The 23,198-nt window shown below is 45.7% G+C and overlaps 1 protein-coding gene across 1 annotated transcript in view; it reads left to right on the top strand.

The window, feature by feature from the left end:
- LOC133115136 (voltage-dependent T-type calcium channel subunit alpha-1H-like) overlaps positions 1–23,198 on the top strand; it is a 114,290-nt gene that overhangs the window by 40,552 nt on the left and 50,540 nt on the right. Inside the window, exons 3-5 of the mRNA XM_061224885.1 lie at positions 12,216–12,327; positions 14,277–14,410; positions 16,724–16,818. Of these exons, the coding sequence (XP_061080869.1) occupies positions 12,216–12,327; positions 14,277–14,410; positions 16,724–16,818 (341 nt within the window). The remainder of the gene's footprint in view (positions 1–12,215; positions 12,328–14,276; positions 14,411–16,723; positions 16,819–23,198) is intronic.

Genomic DNA, 23,198 nt, shown 5'->3' with positions numbered 1-23,198 from the left:
CAATCTTTCAAACATGTTTCTGAAGGAGGCAGTTCAGTTCTGGTTGTGTTTAATGATGTTTAAGCCCTGTATCTGGCTCGCTGCCTTGGGTGTCAGTTGGAAACCCTGCTGAAAAAAACAGCTCAAGCTAAGTTTTGAAACAGCTGGCGGCTGGTTGAGACCAGTTCAGACCAGCTCCCAGCTTGACATGGTTTGACCAGCTCAAGCTATGTTTGGAAACCAGCTCAAACAGGCTACCAGTACTGGCTAGTTGACGCCCTCATATCCAGCTAGACCAGCAGCTTAATGATTAGCTTGGCCATGCTGGTTGACCAGCTCAAACGCAGCTAAACCAGTGTTATGACCAGCTTGACCAGTTAGATTTTCAAGCTGGAATAGCTGGTATAGCTGGATTTTGCAGCGGGTAAGCCATTACATATTGTCCTGATGAAGGACAGTGAGGGGGAGGGTAGATTGGCAAAGAAATTCAACCCTGGAAAAGTGCTTTGTTGCACCTATGATTTAAAAACAAAAAACAAAACAAAAAAAAACACATTCCCAGCCTTATTTAAACTTATTTTGAGTTTTATACCCCTTTCACGTACACAGTGTGTGGGTTCAACTCTATCCAGTTTATCTTGACACATTCTTTTTTGAACCCCACGCACCTGTGGTGACTCCCCACTCAATTGCATTGCTGGTCTACCCCCTGTGTAGAATTTTTAAAGTATTTTGTTGGCAATACAAATTGGTTATAAATCACCTTAGTGACTTTGCACTTCCAACAGACCTCTTCCCTGAAGGAAACGGAGCGTGCTTGGAAAGAGCTAAAAACATACCTGGATATTTCAGCACTTCTTAATGCTGCAAGTGGGAAAATATAGTAATTACTGCCATCAAGTACTTGAAAATATTGCACTGTGAATACATATATTTATTGTATCATTATATGTCATTTTTTAAAATACACATATTTGGAATATATTATAGTAGATTCTGTTTCCAGAGGGGTTCATATTGAAATATTTGAGGAGACTTTTATATTCTCTCAGACCTGCAGTGTGTGTAAGTTACTGTGGAAATAATGTCATTATAAGGGATAATTATCCGTTTTCTGTTTCGGGGCTCAGCCCTGTGTGGCCTTTGGGTACTGCTGTGTTTTCTGCTTGCTGAAGTGTTAATTGAAAAGCAGGAGATTACATGTAATGCTGACTAGCAGGAGATAATCATTTAAGTGTTACCAGAGTGGCCTCTTGGGGCAGCGATGGGTTTTGGGCCCAGGAGCGAACCCCCCCGCCCGCAGTGAAAGACATCTGCGTCTACACAAAACATTCAATTTACCCTGTGACCACCCACCCACCCTGTACAGCAACACAGGTCTGTAACCATGGAGATTGCTGACCCAAACCATTCAGCACCTTAGTGCCAGTCTGTAACCATGGAGACCACCGACCCGCATTACACAGCATCTTAGTGCTGGTCTGTAACCATGGAGACCACCGACCCACACCATACACTGCCTTAGTGTTTGTAACCATGGAGACCATCCACCCACCCACACCAGAAGCTCCTTAGTGCTGGTCTGTAACCATGGAGACCTTTCATCACCAGATCTCTATCTGATTAAACAATGGTATACCGCTATTCTAGAATGGAAATTTTGCAGATGTCTGAAATTCATCTTTATTTGTACTGCAGAATGAGAAAATACACTTGCACGGCTCTCCTATTTGTACTGCATGAATACAAGTGAATTTCAGACTTCAGAGAGATTTTCGGACTTTTCTAGAAATTCCTCATTACATTACATTACATTACAAGGCATTTAGGCTAATCATGGTGGTGAGTTAGGGACGGAATGGTGTAGCCTGAAGAGATGAGTCTTCAGTCTGCGCTTGAAAGAGGTCAGAGACTCTGCCGTTCTGACATCCACCGGGAGGTCATTCCACCACCGTGGGACCAGGACAGATAGCAGTCGTGAGCGAGAAGTGCAGGTGTGGTGAGGGGGACGTGCCAGATGGCACGAAGTGGCAGAATGGAGGGGTCTTGCTGGTGTATAGGTCTTGATAAGTGATTGAATATATACAGGGGCTGATCCCTTAACTGCCTGGTACGCGAGCACCAAAGTTTTAAATTGGATGCAAGCCATTACAGGCAGCCAGTGGAGGTTGCTGAGCAGGGGGGTGACGTGAATGTCTGGGAACACTGAATACCAGACGGGCTGCAGCATTCTGGATCAGTTGATGAATTGGCTATAGAATTTTTTTACTCCGAGATCTGTTGATGACAGATCTCCATGATTCATTTTTGCAGACCTTAGTCTGAAGCGATTCCAGTGCTTGACTCAATGTTGATAAAGTTGGTTTCAGCCAAGATAATCATGGTTCTCTGAGTGAAGAGACTATCTCTCCAACGTACATGTTCCATATGTACGGGGAAAGATGGTCCACTCGGCCCCTTCAGGTGGATCACCTTTAAGACACGCCAGCTGTGCCAGCCCTAGTGCTCTATAAAGTGCCTGAGTTGGCAGTTGGTATCGCTGAACATTTGACCCACTCTGGCTCTGAGTGGCCTTCGGCGGGAGAGACAGTCCCATCCCTCAGAGATCCATGGTGACGCCCGCGACCGGAATGCTCTCTTTCGTATCGAGACTCATACTGATCTCTCCACCGTACAGATTCCATTTTTAAATGAAACGTGTACATAAAACTTAACGGTGGGCTTGGGCGGTCGATTCTGGAAGCCGTCACAAGTTTGTGAAAGATAGGAAGTGGAGTGAAGACCTCTTCAAAGGTGTGTGTCAACAGAACGTTCAACCAGTAGAGAAGACTAGGAGAGGGAAGTCAAAAGTTGTAGACAGAGAGGCATGGAGAGATTAGATGGTACAGACCGGATTGCTGGTCGGTAGATGTCTCATTGTCTCAATGGCAGAATGATGAAGATACATCCTCAGGCCCCAACAGAAACCGTGGATTTGATTGGCAGAGACACTGGATGTTATCCCAGTCTGATAAAGGGCTGTGTTTTCAGCCTATTGATAACAGCATGCGGTGTGACTATTGGATGCCATGAATAATGCACACACCGCATTTGTATCTCAGTGTCTTAGCGCGCACTGTGCATTTGTATCCGGTTATTTTAGAACATCCTGCATTAGCATCTGGGTATTTTGCAAAACTGTGTCTTTGTATCTGGGTGTTTTCCAAAAACGCTGTGCATTTTTAGAGTGTGTTTGCATCGCAGACACCTGCGCCCATTCTTCTATCCGTTTGCACTCCTGAACGTTTAGGAATGAACCAGACTTTAGAACGGCCGAGCACAGCAGCGGACCGCCAAAGCTTTAAACCCGCTGGTGAGACGCGGGGCGGAAGTGGGGGTGCTCTGAAGCAGTCTCTTCCCGTCAGCAGCCCATTAGCGCGGGCAGTCGGCCGTGACAGTCCGTCCTAACCTAATCGCTCGGACGGCTTCATTAAATCCCGCCTATTAAGCCAATTCTCCCCGCGCCACTGCGAGTTCGGGTGGTGCCGGCACCTTCCGGGGACAGAGGAGTGGGATGGCGGGCGATGGCATTGCGGGGGAGTCTTCTGGTGCGTAACGCCGGCCGGATTTGGTGCAGAACGCCGGCGGGATTTGGCGCAGATGAACATGGATGGGAAGTGGGAATGTTCTTCTTGTTAACTGAACAAATGAGTACAGGGATGGCTTGTAGCGTAGCGGTTAAGGCACATGACTGGGATCCGCAAGGTCGGTGGTTCGATCCCCGGTGTGGCCACAATGAGATCCGCACAGCCGTTGGGCCCTTGAGCAAGGCCCTTAACCCTGTATTGCTCCAGGGGGGATTGTCTCCTGCTTAGTCTAATCAACTGTACATTGCTCTGGATAAGAGCATCTGCCAAATGCCATTAATGTAATGTAATGTAATGAACAAACGCCGTGTCTTATGGGGGCGGCAGTAAGAGCAGTCGTCTGGCAGTCGGAGGGTTGCCGGTTCGATCCCCCCCCCGGTCTGTGTTGAAGTGTCCTTGAGCAAGACACCTAACCCCCAAATGCTCCTGATGAGCTGGTCGGTGCCTTGCATGGCAGCCAATCGCCGTTGGTGTGTGAGTGTGCGTATGAATGGGTGAATGAGAAGCATCAATTGTCCAGCGCTTTGGATAAAGGCGCTATATAAATGCCAACCATTTACCATCTTATAGCATCCGGGGGAAAAAATCCTTCTGTTAATGGAAAGGTGAATGTATGGTAGTCCGATATAAAAAGTATAGTCTCATATAGTCTAATCAACTGTCAAAAGTGATTTTGGATAAAAGCGTCAGCTAAATAAGAAGTTAATTATTACATGATTATTGTCTTAGGGTTTTAAATTAATTTTCCAAAAAATTAGATGTAAGAGTTTTAATTTGGTTTGTATAAAAATCACTTGTGAAAGATGTTGAATGCGTTGATTAGATTTATATCATAGAGCCCTTATGTTGATGCTTAGATCCAGTACTAAGGCTCATTATTTGGACACAATAGTAGCTAATATTCCCTGATGTGTTTCTCACAGGAACAGTTGGCCTGTCTGCAGTCTGATGTAAGTGTGATTGTTGAATGTTTATCCTCATACAGACTGGCCTCTTTCCTTCATTGTATTGTAATGGTGCCATTAATTGTGTCTTGCTCCCCCCCCCCCCCCACTTGCCTTCAGCTAGCTGCCTCCATCTCATTAGTCACTTTAAGTAAAAATAATCTTTCAGCGCCGTGGCATAGTCATACAATTTGCATTTCAATTCCCCCACGGCAAGTTATTTAGAATGGATATATGAGGTTAGCATAACAGGCAAGCAATAAAACTGCTGGAGTGGGGCTGTGTACACGTAAAGCCATGCATGTGAAATGAAAAGATTGATTGCAGAAAATAATAACGTTCAGTGAGCTGTGCTTTCCCAGTGATGTTAATGAGGAGAGCAATGATATGGAGATTAGGGCAGGGGGTTGGCAAGAACACAATTTGGTCATGTGTGATAGGAGAGAAGAGGGCAGTCTCAGTGTGATGTCACAGAGACAGAGATGCTGCTCCACCTGTGTGATGTCATACTCTGAGTCACTGCCAGTTCTGCGTGATGTCACAGAGACGAGAGATCCTGCTCAACCTGTGTGATGTCATACTGGGAGTCACGGCCAGACTCTCGTGATGTCATAGAAGAGGAGTCTTTGCCAGGCTGCTACAGTCTTTGCCAGCCCTGTGTTGTGCCACCAAAACATAGAGACTGCTGTCCACTGGTGTACCTGCTCACACCCCAGATTCACAAAGGAACGTCATCTCACCACCAATAGCATGCAGTGCAGATGTACTAATGACATCATCTGTTTGCTTAGTTGTCCTTATCCAGCAAAACCTTACTTCGCATTCTCATGAATTTCCAGTATTGCATATTAACTGAAGAAGCTAAGATTCTGAATTTTTCTCAAGGGGTCACTGACAGCAACCCACCTGGTCTGAAATTGGCCCACAAAATGTGTTTGTTTTCCTTCTTTAAGAAAAAAATTATCATTGCCCGAAGCAGTAGTGATGCTCTTGGGAGATTTGCCCTTTATCATTGCTTGGCAATCTTGTTTCTGTAACACACTGCATTTTCCCCTTGTGTCTATTCGGCGGAAGAGAGAGGTTGTTTAAGGGATTGGAACTGGGACTCTCATGGTGTGGGGTGCTGAACCCAGACATAAACACACCCCCGGGCATTTGGTAGTGATGCTTTTATTAGCCATTTACCAATTTGAGGTTGTGTTCCTGTTCTCCTGAGGACTGAGCCTAAATCTTCACGACACTTCAGCATCATCATGTGCCATCTCAGGGTTTCCCCATGATATCACAGCTTTGTTTTATGACATCACAGCTTTATCCCACGACATCACAAGGTAGTCCCTTGATGTGCCGTATCAGGATTGCCTCGTGACATCACAGCTTTGTTCTGTGACATCACAGTTTTATCCCACGACATCACAAGGTCGTCCCATGATGTCACCGGGATGTCCTGCATGAGACTTGCTCCATCAGAAGTGGATTGCCACAGTGATTAAAAAGTGAACAAATTCATAGTATTAAAACCACCACAGTCTGTATGTGTCCCTTACAGAAATAGTTCTAAAATTAACAGTGCTTGGGGAACTTGATCTCCTAAATTGTTTGGAGGTTTAAATCCACTGCTTTAAAGTAGGGGGCTTTGCTTGACCTGACTATCTGATAAACGTTGTGTAAATTTAGAAATTTTAATGTGACAGCCTGCCTGTAAATGCAAATGAATTTTGATTGGCTGTCAGTGTTTCTATCGTTTATGCAGCTGTAAAAAAAAATTGCTCTGAAAGAGATCCCAACAATATCATTTGTCACTGTTGTCCTTATAGTGGAGTTATTGTTAAAGCAATATATTTATAGTTAGCAATTAGGGTTGCAGTGGTATCAGTGTTAGGGTTGCAGTGATGCCAGTATTATGGTTGCAGTGATGTCAGTGTTAGGAGTGCAGTGATGTCAGTTTTAGGGCTGCAGTGGTATCTGTGTTAGGGTTGAAGTGGTATCAATGTTAGGATTGCAGTGGAATCAGTGTTAGGATTGCAGACCCAGATCTGTAGGCTCAGCCTGTTTACATTACACTCCCCCCCCCCCCCCCCCCTCCCCTGGGGTTATTGCGCCATACTGTCTTTCTCCTGTGGGACAGAGAGGAGGTCGGTGTCATGACAACAAACATCACATGCAAATTGGGTCGTATCCAGCGTGTTGCATCTGTGGCTCTCTGCCACCGCTCCAGTCCTTTAGTGGTAATTAATGCCACCGATAACTGCAGCCCTGGGCTTGTGCCTTCACTTAGTCAAAAGGAAGGCACACGCTCTGAAATAAAAGCAGGCAGGGGCTGCAGATTCGTGTTTTTATGAAGACTGTTGTATTGGGTTACAGTGCATAAATTTAGCACACCCTTTCCCGGGCGACTTGCTGAAGTGCACGAGTGCGCTCAGTAAGTCTGCAAGAGCTGTAGCTCCTGGCCTGGACTAAGCGTAGCATAAACAAAACCATAAAAGTCTTTAACAAAAGGCATTTTCCTGCAATAAAGCATGTGACTGGGGTGTGATCATTTTATAAATGGATGTGGAGGTGTTTAGACATTAGCAATACTGAACAGCGCACATTGTTAGCCCTTTATTATTATTACATTTTTCAGGAATCACACTGGTTCAGCTGAAACTGTTTGAATATGTAAGTGCATCACTGTTTCACCATCTCTTTCACCCTTTGAAGAGCAGGTTTTTTGGAATGTTTTTTTAAATGTATTTTTCCCCTTAAGTCACGGTTAAGTTCTTCTATCGGCTATACAACACCACTTCCTGAAATCTCCCGTATTCCTTGAAGACGTGACCATGACTCCACCAACCATGTGATATGTGAACCAATTGCAGACGTCTGGAGGCCTGCAAGCTTGTGGGCTGTTCGCGAACTGCTTGTGCTGGGAGCTTGTGTACAAACTCAAAACACTGTTGTTTTCTTTGTCTGGAAAGGTTCCTTTTGAGCATACCGCTGCCTTTAGAGAGAACATTTTCCCTTCCTTTTGGTTCCTTTTCAAAGGCCTTTAGGACTTAGAACTCTTTCCAAAAAAGGAACTGATTTCAAGCTCTGATTATGTGTGCACGGTGATGGCTGTGAGGTGGGCGAGGAGGGAATGAGTGAGAGAGTATCCCAGGGTGCTCTGTTGCTATGAGTCTCACTGCGTTTCTGGTGCACTCTATTAATGAAGCATCTGGGCCTGCCGTCTCACTGCTTCCCACCTCCCACTCTGGGGCCTCCTAGACTCTCACGCAGCACGGCATTCTGGGTAAAATATGCAGCGTGCTGGTCAGACTGGAGACAACCGCCACCCGAAGCATGCATGCATGCACGCACGCAGAAACACACACACACACACACATCCACACATCCACACAAACACACACACACACACACACATCCACACACATCCACACACACACACACGCATGCAGAAACACACACTCTCACACACACGCACGCAGAAACACACTCACACAGAAACACACTCACACACATACACACACACACATACTCACACACGCACGCACGCAGAAACACACACACACACACACATCCACACACACACATACACGCAGAAACACACACACACTCACACACACACGCACGCAGAAACACACACACACAGACAATGTTTCCCTTTCCTCCTGGGTATCAGTCTTTTCTCTGCCACCAGGTGACCCTCTGTTGACCTCTATCTTTCCCGCCTTGCTGTGGTCCAGAATGGTCTCCATTTTGTTGGTTGATGGTATTTAAATGGCCTTGCTAGTGGTTTTGATTGTTGCCGCTTTGTCTGGCTCATGGTGCATAAGTGGACTTCCTGCGGTTCTGAATGCTTAATGCTCTTCTTGTCACTTAATGGGTAGAAAGTGTTGGACAGACCTCAGTCATACCAGTATATGACCTCTGATCTCAGTCATACCAGTATATGACCTCTGATCTCAGTCATACCAGTATATGACCTCTGATCTCAGTCATACCAGTATATCACCTCTGATCTCAGTCATTCCAGTATATCACCTCTGATCTCAGTCATACCAGTATATCACCTCTGATCTCAGTCATGTCAGTATATCAGCTCTGATCTCAGTCATGTCAGTATATCAGCTCTGATCTCAGTCATACCAGTATATCAGCTCTGATCTCAGTCATGTCAGTATATCAGCTCTGATCTCAGTCATACCAGTATATCAGCTCTGATCTCAGTCATGTCAGTATATCAGCTCTGATCTCAGTCATGCCAGTATATCAGCTCTGATGATTTCTGCAAACCTCAGGTGGACAACTACACTCTCTTCTGTCCCCTGCCCATCTCCTGTTTCCCTCTTGATCTGACAGTGTAGATCTCTCTCTGACTGTCAATCTCTGTCTCTGACTTTCTATTTTTCTCTCTCTAGCTGTCTATCTATGTCTCCGCCTCTCTCTCTCTCTCTCTCTCAATCTCTCTCTCTCTCTCTCTCTCTCTCTCTCTCTCTCTCTCTCTCTCTCACACACACACACACACATACACACACATTTCTTTCCAGTTTTTCTTTGTCAGTCAGAACTTTTGATGGAGCTGTCTATTTCACAGTGACGTTTGTGGAATGATAGATGTTCTGTGGGGATAATACAACTGCACCAGGATCAGTGTTTGTAGTATTGACCGGCAGACCTAATGAGACTGTAACTATGGAAGGGTGACGCTCGGGGGGGGTCAGCTGTCCATTAACCCTACCCACAATGCAATGCTAAGCCATTGCCAGCTCACACATGCTCAGTGGTTTTTTTTTTTTTTTTACTTTTGATATCAGATGTAGCTTAACGGATGTGTACCTGGATGTTGGTTCCTGGGTGGAATATCATAGGATTAAATCACAGCTGTACCAATGCTGACTGTGACCAGTACACCCAGTACTGTGGCACATAACTGGCAACATCACACTGGCCCAGTGAGTACGCTATACTTTTTATGGAGAACTTGTGAAATTTCAGTGTACATAACATACCTAGATTAGAAAATGCTTATCTCTGCGTTTTTGCTATGTTGGGCAGCCTGCAGTGTAATGGTAAGTTCAGCAGTCTCCGATAAGATCCGCACAGCTTTTGGGCCCTTGAGCTAGACCCTTATCCCCACATTGCTCCAGGGGGGATTATCGTCTGCTTAGTCTAATCAATTTTAGGTCACTTTGCATAAAAGCGTCAGCTAAATAACATGTAATGTAATGTAAGTATATTCGGGAGCATACTAATGAACACGTGCCGTAGGTCTGAGATGTAGCCTGACGCTGTATCCCGTCAACACAGATGGCTGCAGTAGTGTTGGGACTGCATTTAACTGAATGCGCTTTGTTTGCGTTTATGATGCAGATAAAACTGTTTACAGAATAGCTTTGAAATGGCGTATTATCTCCCAGACTGAATGAGAGTGTAAACTACTACAGGTGTGGGATGATTTATAATAATGAGGTATTGTTTACATACTGCCTGTCGGTACTCAGTAAGCAGTACTCGTAGGCTTAGTAGACGGTACATTTTGAAGTCGATCCTGAAACTGACAGGAAGCCAGTGGAGTACAGCCAGGACAGGAGTATGCTCACATTTCCTGGTCCTGCTGAGAAATCTGGCTGCACTGTTCTGGAGAACCTGCAGCCTCTGGACCCACTTTGCAGGAAGCCCACCGAGTATTGCATTACTGTAGTCAATTACAGTAGTCAATACAACAATTACAGTAGTCAATGCAACAGTTCCTTCCCCCCGCCCCTGGCTGCAGTGTGCATAGAAGCAGCCGGTGATGTTATTGTGCTTAGGAGGTGGGTGCAGTGCCGAGCATAATCTCCCCCATTAGCTGTGGGAATGGAAGCCTGACTGAGAGTGCATCCCATAAGATGGGTCTCCCCAGCATGAAATTTAAAAAAAGCTAATTTTGACTGCATAGTTTAATGTGCGGTTCTCCCAGCCGCTGACCTGTGGAGGATTACAGGTGTGGGAGGGAATTATCCTGAGCTCAGTTCTGATTGTTTTGTTTGATTAGGATATGTTTCACGTCAATAAGGAGCACCTATTGGAGCTGGCTTATTTCGGCCCTGGGCCGTCTAATGTGGCAGAACTACACCTGGCACCGGCCGTCAGTTGGGAACAACATGCATCTGTTCAGAACACAAAAATACTGTATGAACAACAAAAGTGGTAGTAAAAATAATTATGATCAAACTGATGATTTTACCGATTACAGTTTTTTACAATCACTTTGCCGCGCTAATCTTGCAAGTTTGTGCTCAATTTTCTAAACCTTAGACACAAGACTCAAAACGGTAAGCAACGGTAAGAGACAATGAACTGTTGTGCCAAGCTGCAGGTTGGTGCAGAGAGTTGTATGAAGAGTTTTGAAAAAGTGAATTGCTAGCAATTGTAAAAAACTATAATCATAGCAACAAAGTTATTGGTACAAAGTGGGAAAAAAGTCAACAGTGAAGTGAAAGACACTTCTATCAGGACAAACCCCCCACCTCTAAGACGAGAAACAAGGCCACCTCTCTGAAGGAGTACTTGTCGTCTGCCATTCCATTAACCACCTCCACCTCCTCTTCCACCTCCTCTCACTGCTTGATCTTTATTCTCACATGGATCATCTGACTGCTCCATGTTGTCGCTATGTTGTTGCAGATGGACCACATCCTTACTCCTACTCTACCACTACTCCATGATCTAAACATGGAATGTTGTTACGAGTAATCCGTTTCCATAAAACTATGCTTTAGCAGTAACGTTGCAATTATTTATCATTTTGAGTAGTTGGATACATTGGTAGTTAGATGTGTTGTAATTTAATGTGTGTATTTAATTTTGAAATGCTTTGAAAGTTAAGTTGTATCATTGTGAACAAGTGATTTGGTTCAGCAAACAAATGATGAAATGAGCAAACAAAATTGAAAAAAGTGCTTGAGAGTTTTTAAAGAGTTTTGTGTCTACAGTTTTGAAGAAGTTTCTGAAATTAGGGTCAAAGTCAAAACTGTAAGATAATAATGAGACTGACTTTATTATTATTATTATGTCAAGCTCAAGAGATAAATGAATCGTAATCATGAGAAAATAAACTTTTCCTATTTGGGATATTATGACCATAAAAGATAGCATAGCCTCGATAGTATTCCGTCATTTATTGACTCAAATGGTGTTGTTGGTAGTGAAGACCCATATTTATGGATGAAAGTGTGAATTCTGAAGGGAAAGGGGTATTTGGGGCTGATTATTATTATGTCATTTTAGCTCTAAACCTCAGGATCTGGAGTGTTATTTCTGGCCTGTGTAAACAGTTGTGGGGAATTCCAATACACTGTAATTTTAACTCAAGCCTGTTAAACCATGCTTGTATTCATATCTGTACAACAGGTGTGGGAACTATATTTTGTCTCATTAATAACCACCTCTTTTAAACTTTCTAATTAAAACTTTGATCCGAGCGGGGACCCGGGGAAAAGGGTCTGCAACTCCGCAGAAGTGCGGACATGAGCGAAGAGATAAAAATAAAAAATAAGGATCATCTTGACGTGGGTAAGAGACCTCATTCAGCGAGGAAGGTAAAATAGGGCAGGTGGCTCGCTCAGACAGAAACCCCTCCCGTAGGCTTGCTGAGGTGTCGGTGGGTTGTCTCTCGTGGTTGTCCTTGACTCCTGTGCACGTGGTTCGAGTACATGAGCATGCTGGTCATCCTCCTGAACTGTGTGACCCTGGGAATGTTCCAGCCCTGTGAGGACATCAACTGCAAGTCCAAATGGTCCACCGTCCTGCAGGTGAGTGTGTGTCTGTGTGTGTCTGTGCTTGAGTGTGTGTGTGTGTGTGTGTGTAGTGGTAGGGGGTTGGGTTCACCTGTGTCGGTGTAATGGTAGGGGGTTGGGTTCACCTGTGTCTGTGTGTGTAGTTGCGAAGGGGGGATGATTATACCTGTGTATTTTCGGAGGTACACTGACTGTCTACTGTACACTTACTGTTTAGCTTTGGAGATTAATTTGAAAGTTATGTCTTTGACAATTTAAGGTTTTTTAACGCTATCACCATCCATACATAATATAATATTATAGAAGCACAGTGTAATACAGAGAAATACACTCTAAATAGAAATACCATATGCCTCTATGAGCAGTGCACCTGACTGGATTTAGACTGGACTCCCTCAGGTGAATGGGAGAGATTGTGTTGCTGAATGTAACCAACCAGAGCAAATTCCAGCCCTTAAATCTGCTTCCAGCATACACGAGGCTCATTGCAGGTGCCAACGGGACCCAGCAGTGTGTGTGGGTTCTGTAATCAGCGTGTGTGGCTTCTGTAATCAGTGTGTGTGGCTTCTGTAAGCAGTGTGTATGGGTTCTGTAATCCGTGTATGTGGGTTCTGTTATCAGCGTGTGGGTTCTGTAAGCAGTGTTTGTGGGTTCTGTAATCCGTGTATGTGGGTTCTGTAATCTGTGTGTATGGGTTCTGTAATCAGCGTGTGTGGGTTCTGTAATCAGCGTGTGTGGGTTCTGTAATCAGCGTGTGTGGGTTCTGTAATCAGTGTGTGTGGGTTCTGTAAGCAGTGTTTGTGGGTTCTGTAATCACGCTGGCTGCACGGGTTCCTGCTGCTTCGCTGCGATAGCCTCTGGTGAGAGGCTGTTTCTGGAGCTGTTCATGCCCCCCTCGCCCCCCCTCCCCGCCCCGCTCCGCTCACATGCCTGTTTTGGGCGATGGCCCGCGACTGTGGGAAAAATCGGCCGGCTCGGAATGCCATGCCACTGGGATTTGGGAGAGGGAATGATGATGGCAGGAAACGCGTAGGAGGGGATGAAGCAAGTGACCAGCCTGAGTTCACTCTTATGCCTCCCAGGGACACACGCTCTAAACCAGCCTCACTTCCAGTGCCCTGCTTTACTGCTAGGCTGTGTCCTAATCTGCTTACTTGCCTACTGCTGAGTATACTGTTGGGATGAGAAGTTTATAGTCCCTGAGGGACCAAAAACTGCTGGTTTTCCTGCCTCCCTTTACCTCAGTTGCACTAATTACCCGGGAGAAAAGAAAACCAGTGCTGGATTTAGATTTTTGATGAAAACCTTTATACAAGGACGTCCCACTGAGACCAAGGTCTCTTTTTCAGGGGAGCCCTGTTGGCAGTCAGTTACAAAATTTACAAAAAACAAAGCTACAAGTTAATTACAGACACTATCACAAATATTGTATATGGATTTGAGGTCCAGAGTTGATGATCCCTGGTATAGAAGTTGCACACTTATACAGTATACTCAATAGTAGGTATTTTGTCCTAGACACAGCCGAAGTGGAAGGTACATGCAGTGAGCTTCAGCGACAGCACATTCAACAGATCAGTCTTTTCCGAGAAGCCTCTGCAGTCACCATGCCATGGTTGCTCATTCTGTATTTCATGCAAAAACAATGTTCCTGTGTTACTACTTTTGTGTTACCTTCAACACATTTTATGTGAGACTTACTACTTTTGCATGACAACTATACAATATATGTGTTACGAAGGGAGACCGTGTTAAAAGTAGCAGAAAATGTGTTGTCCTTAACTAGATGTGGAGGTGTGTTAAAAAAATGACACATTATGTGTTGTTTTTAACAAATCATCTTTTAGACTGTGTAATAGGCTGGGTAAGACGCGGGAGGTGCTGTTTGATTGTAGCATTGCCACTGCAGCCTGTTTAATGTGGCTCCAGGTGATCCTTTGTGTCTTACTTTGCTCTTTCCACAGGTTTTTGATGACTTCATTTTTGCGTTCTTTGCTGTGGAGATGGTCCTCAAAATGTTGGCGCTAGGGATTTTCGGGTCTAAATGTTACCTGGGCGACCCATGGAACCGGCTGGACTTCTTCATCGTCATGGCCGGGTCAGTACATCTCTCTGACTCTCTTTCACACACACACTCTCACACATGCATAAGTGTATATCCATACGTGCAAACACAGATGCACACACCCACCAATACTCTCACATATAAATCCAGTCCTCCACACAAACACTCATACGTAATTGAATGCATGCACGCATACACTGGATACATACACTCACAAGCCTAAACACACACACAGACACACACAGACACGTACACACATGCGCATGTAAATATGCCCACATGCTTGCAGTCCATTCTTTAAGTGCTCTGGCTCCCTGTAAACTGCCCCAGCGTTATCTGAACACTGGGTTGGAAAAATGAATATTCACATATGGAGTAATATTCACACGATGCATTACATTAGCATTCTTAATAGCGCTCGCGTTAGGCCAACTCTAATGTGAAGTGGAGCCGGCGGTCTCCAGGGAGACGGAGCTGAAGCTCGCCCAGGGAAGTGACCCAGTTTTCCGGCATTTCTCCCTCACAGCAGCAGCTGTAGCCTTTCCCCCGCCTGTCACCCGCTGCACCATCACTCACTCACCAATCAATCAATCAAGCCGCTGCCAATCAGTGCACTGGATTGCGGCATGAAGACGTATGGGAGCTTATGATTTGATGGGAAGGCTAATGGTGCGCCGCGGTGGGCTAACGCGCTCTCTGGAGTCAGCGCTGAGCAGCAGGGCCCGCCTGTTCATGGGAAACAGCCTCAGCAACCTAGACCACACCCAGTTATTGTACAGAATATATTTTACCCCAGTGAGTGAATGAAAATTTATGACAGCAACAGTAATAATGCACTTTCTATCACTTCAATCAAGTCAAAGGGGCACATTGGCCACTTGGGGCAAAAGGGGCAGGTACTCGGGCACCTGGAGTTACCCCCCTCTGCGTGTGCCTGCTTGTGTTCCCCCAGAGGGGGTGAGGGGGACGGCAGGCCCGGCCTGCTCGCCCTGGTGGGGGTGATTTACGGCGAAGCACCGGAACATACCGCAACGTCGCCCTAACTTCAGCAAGTCTGGCGTTTGGTCCATGAGGCTTCCCAGACAGACAGAACACAATGTTCTTTCAGCTTCTGCCATTACATTCACGCTCAGGCCTTCAGTGTTCCCCTCATCCTGAGCGACTCGCTCCGCTTGCATTCCTTCAACATACAAACCGTTTATAGAGCTGCGTGTTTACTCACGCAGTTTGGGTTAAGTACCTGTGCTTGGAGGGTACGGTGGCAATCCCCCAGCTGCTAATCAAACACCTTAAATCAACCTCTCTCTCTCTCTCTCTCTCTCTCTCTCTCTATCACTCTCTCTCTTATTCCCTCTCTTTGTCACTCTGTCACTCTGTCACTCTTTCTCTCATTCCGTCTCTCTCTTACTCCCTCTCTCTCTTTTATTAAAATTTTTTCTTTAATTTTTATCACCCTCGAAGGCTCAGCCATGCTTTAACTTATGTTGATGAAACATTGCGTTCCCGTGGTATTGCTGGGTGTCACACATTACCTTAAAAGCTTATTTTATGTGTTTTTGTGCATGGCGAAACCGAAAGGCTGTTAAAAAGTTTTACACCAAAACCTTTTACTGAAATAAGGTGCAGTTGCACTAAAATATGGTGAAAATACGCATAGGCTACTGCAGTCACCAGTGAAACTGTGTTTGTCTTTTGACAATCATTATAATTTAAACATCAGCTAATAACTTTGGGCAATATGTAGGACTGCTGCTGTTTTAATGAAGGTACAGGACAATTTGCTGGAATACAGAGCCAAAACAACAGAAAAGTCACTTTCTGTACAGTACCATAACACAATTGTCATAATGGATTGCACTGTACATAAAGATGTTGACATGAAATCTTTACGCATTACCTTTTGAGTGTAAATATAAGATTATTATTTTTTTAAAAATTTTACTGCCAAAATAATAAGCAGAGGGAATGGGATCACTCCTTTAAGGGAAGGGAATATCTCAGAAGTGAAATTATATATAAGATGATTATAACTATGATACAGCCTTTATCATAAATAGTACTATGTTTGTCATAATAGCAGCCTTTGAATCTGATGATAATACTGTGTTATGGAGTAGCTAAGTAGACAGATTAAGAGATAGACTTGTTATATTGATAGCATGGAGTGCCATTTATAGTTTTGGAGAGCAGATGTTAACATGTTGCTGTTTTGAAATTCTCTTCAGTAACATGTACTCTCACCAGGGGAAGCCCTGCAGGTTTGTGAAACAGGAAGTGATGTCAGCTGGATTGGCAGTCCTTGCCTTGTGATTGGTTGGACTCATGCTGCGCTGTGCTTCTCTCCAGGATGTTGGAGTACTCGCTGGGAGGCCACAACGCCACATCAGCCATCCGCACCGTTCGTGTGCTCCGCCCCCTCCGCGCCATCAACAGAGTCCCCAGTGAGTGACCGCCATGGCACACACACACACACACACGCACACACACACACACACACACACACACACAGACTACACACTACACACGCACACACACACACACACAGACTACACACTACACACACACACACACACACACACACAGACTACACACTACACACACACACACACGCGCACACACACAGACTACAGACTACACACACACACACACACACACACACACACACACACGCACACACGCGCACACACACACAGACTACAGACTACACACACACACACACACACACTACACAAACACATGCACAGACACACACACTACACACACACACACACACACACACACACAGACTACACACTACACACTACACACACACCACACTACGCACACACACAGACTACACACTACACACACACACACACACACACACAGACTACACACACACTCACACACACTACACACTACACACACACACACACACACACACACCTGCACACACACTACACACTACACACACACATACACACACACCTGCACACACACTACACACTACACGCACACACACACACACGCACACACACAGACTACACACTACACACACACACACACACACACAGACTACACACACACTCACACACACTACACACTACACACACACACACACACACCTGCACACACACTACACACTACACACACACACACACCTGCACACACACGCTACACACTACACACGCACACACACACACAGACTACACACTACACACACACACACACACGCGCACACACACACGCACACACGCACACACACAGACTACACACTACACACACACGCGCGCACACACACACGCACACACTACACACACACACCTGCACACACACACTACACACACGCACGCACACACACACGCACACACAGATTACACACTACACACACACACCTGCACACACACACTACACACTACACACGCACACACTACACACTACACACGCACACACACAGACTACATGGACTACACACACACATACACACACACACAGACTACACACTACACGCACACACCTGCACACACACACTACGCACACACACACACACAGACTACATGCACAGACACACACACATGCACACTTCACACACACACACACACACACAGACACTTCACACACACACACACACACTTCACACACACACACACACACCTCTCCATAGGTCCTGGACACATGATGCTGGACCTGAGGTCTGGGGTTTCTAAAAGGACTGTGAGTGATGTCATTGGAGTCCCTTATAGGACAGGCTCTCACTATGGGCATAGATCAGAGAAGGAGGGGATGGAGAGGGATGGGTGTGGGGGAGGGAGAGAAATGTTTGTCCTTTTCTGGGCAGCTGGGTTGTGTTGGTTGTGCAGTGGTGTGTCCCTGGCACAGACCGTAGTGCTGCAGGCCTGTATTCATATCGCATGGAGGAATGGAGGGTGCGTGGGAATATCACAGCACTCTGCCCCATTGGGCAGGACTCCTGCTAGGCCATTTCTGAAGACCAAATTTAGTTCCTCATGGAGCCGGCCTGCTGTGGCTACAGAAGCAGAAGCTTCTCTGCTTTCAAATTGAGCTGGTCAAGCAGGTCATAAGCTAGTCTAGCTGGGTATGAGCTGGTCAACCAGCATGGCCAAGCTGGTCTAGCTGTGTTTGAGCTGGTCAACCAGCTAGTACTGGTAGCTTTTCTGCGCTACCTGCTGTTTCAAAACGTAGCTTGAGCTGGTCAAACCATATCAAGCTGGGAGCTGGTCTGAACTGCTCAACCAGCTAAACCATATCAAGCTGTGAACTGGTCTGAACTGCTCAACCAGCTAAACCATGTTGAGCTGTGAGCTGGTCTGAACTGTTCAATCAGCTAAACCATAGCAAGCTGTGAGCTGGTCTGAACTGCTCAACCAACTAAACCATGTTGAGCTGTGAGCTGGTCTGAACTGCTCAATCAGCTAAACCATATCAAGCTGGGAGCTGGTCTGAACTGGTCAACCAGCTAAACCATGTCGAGCTAGGAGCTGGTCTGCACTGGTCAACCAGTTCCTGTCAAAATAGAAAATAAAGTCTTGAGCCAGCAAATTAAGAAGGATGGAGTTGGACAGTCAGCATAGAGAGTAAAACATTGTCCGGTCAGCCTCTCAGACCCTTTCACCCAAAAATGTTTCTTTACAAAGCACATTTTGGCCACTACATTTCATTAACGGAAAAGCTGAACTCACTAAACCTTTCCCTGTACATCTAGCTGCGTTTGTTTTGGTGAAAGTTAAGGACAAATGTTTGTTTGCATCCATCATTAAGCCTCAGTACACTCCACAGTAATTTTCTGTTTATAATATTTTACTGTGAAATGGTTACTGTGGAGTCTTGTAAAAGCCAGATCATTTTTAACAGTGTGGGTTTGGCTAAAACACATGTCGCTGTTCTGTTCTGCTTTGTAGAGCGACCTTGACTCTGGTCATTGGTGTAAACTAACCACTGTTTTTTTGGGGTATTTATATGTATATTTATATGTTCAAAAATGTTCTGCAAAACAAATTAGGAACATCGCACTGTGACTGAACTAAATCCAGCTTGGATCATTTTCGTTTTATAAAATAATGCAGTTTTCGGGTTTGAAGTGCCTGTAGAGCTGGATGCCCTTATGATACTGATAATAAAAGTGAGAATAGGGTCTGATTATGGTTTAAGGCAATAATGCTTCTCCGTGTTCCCTGCATTTGGAGTGATGTGTCAGAGGAGTCTGTTTACTGGACCTCAGGAATGGGCCTGGATTTCAGTCCATCTCCTCAGGGCACCTTGGAGCTTTTTTATTCCTGAGAAGAGTCTGTGCTCTGCCTCAGAATAACCCCTCTAATTGGACCTTGAAATTAATTTAAGGTTGTCTGGGAAAGTAAAAAAAGAAAAAAGAAAAAGCGAAGGCGATGATGAGTGTCTGTCTGTGAACCCCAGGGAAAGTGTTTAATTGGCTCCTGCAGCACAGCAGCTCTGTGCCCTGTGTGGGTGTGAGTGCAGCTGAGCTCTGGGGTACTGGGTGGGTTTAAGTGCAGCTGAGCTCTGGGGTACTGGGTTGGTTTAAGTGCAGCTGAGCTTTGGGGTACTGGGTGGGTTTAAGTGCAGCTGAGCTCTGGGGTACTGGGTGGGTTGAAGTGCAACTGAGCACTGGGGTACTGGGTGGGTTTAAGTGCAGCTGAGCTCTGGGGTACTGGGTGGGTTTAAGTGCAGCTGAGCTGTGGGGTACTGGGTGGGTTTAAGTGCAGCTGAGCTCTGGGGTACTGGGTGGGTTTAACTGCAGCTGAGCACTGGGGTACTGGGTGGGCTTAAGTGCAGCTGAGCTCTGGGGTACTGGGTTGGTTTAAGTGCAGCTGAGCTCTGGGGTACTGGGTTGGTTTAAGTGCAGCTGAGCTGTGGGGTACTGGGTGGGTTTAAGTGCAGCTGAGCTCTGGGGTACTGGGTGGGTGTGAGTGCAGCTGAGCTCTGGGGTACTGTGTGGGTTTAAGTGCAGCTGAGCTCTGGGGTACTGTGTGGGTTTAAGTGCAGCTGAGCACTGGGGTACTGTGTGGGTTTAAGTGCAGCTGAGCTCTGGGGTACTGTGTGGGTTTAAGTGCAGCTGAGCACTGGGGTACTGGGTGGGTTTAAGTGCAGCTGAGCTCTGGGGTACTGGGTGGGTGTGAGTGCAGCTCAGCTCTGGGGGACTGGGTGGGGAGTCATGGGCTATGAAGGGCGGTGCCACCCTCTTGGTTTCCGTCCCGGTAAAAGGGAGGCGCCTGCTCTTTAGTGCGCCTCTAGGAAATATTTCCGCCGTTGGCTGGCCTCTGACACACCTTGGTGTTAATGTGATGGGAGTGCTGGGGTCCTGCCAAAGATGGCTGAGCATTGGGTGCTGGTGCAGCTTATTACATCAGCTGGAATGGCCATTTTATGAAGATGAGGAGATGATGTAATTTACCGGGGGTGTGTGACCTACTTCCGCTGGTTCACCGGTTCACTGGTCCTCAGGTTCACGGAGCGGCATTGGCTCAGGCGGTAAGAGCAGTCGTCTGGCAGTCGGAGGGTTGCCGGTTCGATCCTCCGCCCGTGTCAAAGCGTCCCTGAGCAGGACGCCTAACCTAAATGCTCCTGACGAGCTGGTTGGTGCTTTGCATGGCAGCCAATCGCCGTTGGTGTGTGAATGGGTGAATACATTACATTACATTACATTAATGGCATTTGGCAGACACTCTTATCCAGAGCGACGTACAACAAAGTGCAAAGTGCATACCTATAACCAGGGATAAGTGTGCTGAAAGACCCTAGAAGGAAGTACAATTTCAACTGCTACCTGTACAACAAAGATAAGGACCTATTTGATCATCTTTTTTCTTTTTTTTGTACAGCAACACGCAAATGTATGAGTAAATTGTTTACCTAGCCAAATAGAACTAGCAAAGGTATCATCCTAATACACAAGTATATTTTAAAGAAAACAGTTAAGGGTTACAGGGTGGTAGGGAGGGACGGGCATCAATTGTACAGCGCTATAGTGCTGTATAAACGCCAACCATGTACCATTCTTTGTCTGAAATGTCTACTCTTGTTTACCCGTCTTAAAAAAAAATTGTAACCAGCCGGTCAACCTGATTTATGGTGTGTTTTCAACACTTTTAGCTGATCAACCAGCTGTCCACCGGCTGACCATCCCCAATAGGCAGCTAGTCAGCAGTTGTCAACCAGTTTACTCAACCAGCTTTGACCAGCTTTGACCAGCTCCTTAAGACCAGAGAAGGGCTGCTGGGTAGAGGCTCTGTCCCTCCCAGTAAGCGGGCTCTGTGATTGAAGCGTATTTGTTCCTTCAGATTTGCGACAGCAGTTTGAAGCCACACATAAATCACAGCCTCATTACAGGCTCTGGCAGAGACCAGCCTGGCCAGCATCCCAGGCACACTCCTCTGGGGGAATGGCTGCCTATCTTGCTCCTGGTCTTCTGTACTTGGTTGTCTGAAATGGGCATTCTCTCCTTTCCTCTCTTGCCTTCTTTTCCTCCTATCTTCCTCTTCTCCTCCTTTCCTCCTCTGCTCTTCTCTCCTGGCATAGTGCCGGTTTCCTGAAATGGCCATTCCCTCCGTTCCTCTCTTGCCTTCTTCTCCTCTTTTTCTCCTCTCCTCCTCTGTTCCTCTCCTGGCGTTGCCTGCTGGTTTCCCCCATGGTAATTGCCATACACACTTCCTGTTTCACATATCAGCATTTACTGTAGGGCTGAGGCCTGAACTGTTAATCCACTCAGTACGGGAGAGAGTCATTTCAGCTAGTCTGGCTCTGCCTCACTGTGAAAGTCAGTCATTTCAGCTTATGTGGCTCTACCTCGCTGAGTTGTTGGAATATAAAAATAATTTATAAAAATTGAAAGAAATTGTTTTATGCTAGCTTATGTAACGTTACTGTTAGGTGTCTGACGTTGTAGCTAACGTTAGCTAGACAACATCATTAACATAACCTGTGCAAACTCGCTAGCATTATTAGAAACTCTATGACTATAACATTACCACCAAAACTAGCTAGCTAACTAGTTTTACAACAGGCAAGGTCGGATTTGACGTTTCATCTTCGTAAAATCATCCCAAAGCAATACAATTATAAGTTCCGTTGTTTTCTTCTTCTTCCCCCATGTTTCTGAAACTTATGTTGGGCATCTCTGTGTCGCTGTCATTGACTGTGCCAAGCACCTGAGGCCGCCCTGTAAACGGACTGTAGGATCTGGGTTATCCTCCCTTTTAAGAATCGGAAAAATCCCAATCCACTGTGTGCCAGATTACAGTCCCAAACAACACAATTTCAGCATAACTAGCTAACTGTTTCTACACCGCTCTGGTTCAGTCGATCTTTATGTAACGCTACTTAATTCCACGGCTGTGTGGCCAGCCGGAAGTATCTTGCATGCATTCTGATTTCATCTATACATCCGGCTGACAGATTCTTGGGAGATCACAAAAGTAGAATTTTTGGTGTGGTTCTGTCTGTGAGCTGTTGAGTATTCAGGGTTATTTTTAGGAGACTGCGCAGGGCAGACTGTCACCATCAGTCCCACAGGTCACTGCAGAGCCATGCCCGTTTTCCACCTTCCACCTTTCCGCCATTTAAGAGAGACATTTTTAGCCTTATTTGTCACTGTTACTGCTAAAAGCAAAATTTTCAAGCAAATAATCTAAATGTCTGTGCCCTTTCTCGCGTGCATGCACTTGAAAAGCTTGGATCTCACAGTGTTTCGGACAATTCTTGGCTTTGTGCGTAAACTGGAAGATATTTTAGACTATAATCTGGACTGTGGGAAGGGCTTTAGGGTGTGAACACCGCTATATTGTCAGTTAAAACCCATTGTTTAATAATA

Source organism: Conger conger, chromosome 16 (genome assembly GCF_963514075.1).
Source record: "Conger conger chromosome 16, fConCon1.1, whole genome shotgun sequence".
NCBI lineage: Eukaryota > Metazoa > Chordata > Actinopteri > Anguilliformes > Congridae > Conger > Conger conger.
This window is presented reverse-complemented; position numbering and strand designations above follow the sequence as displayed.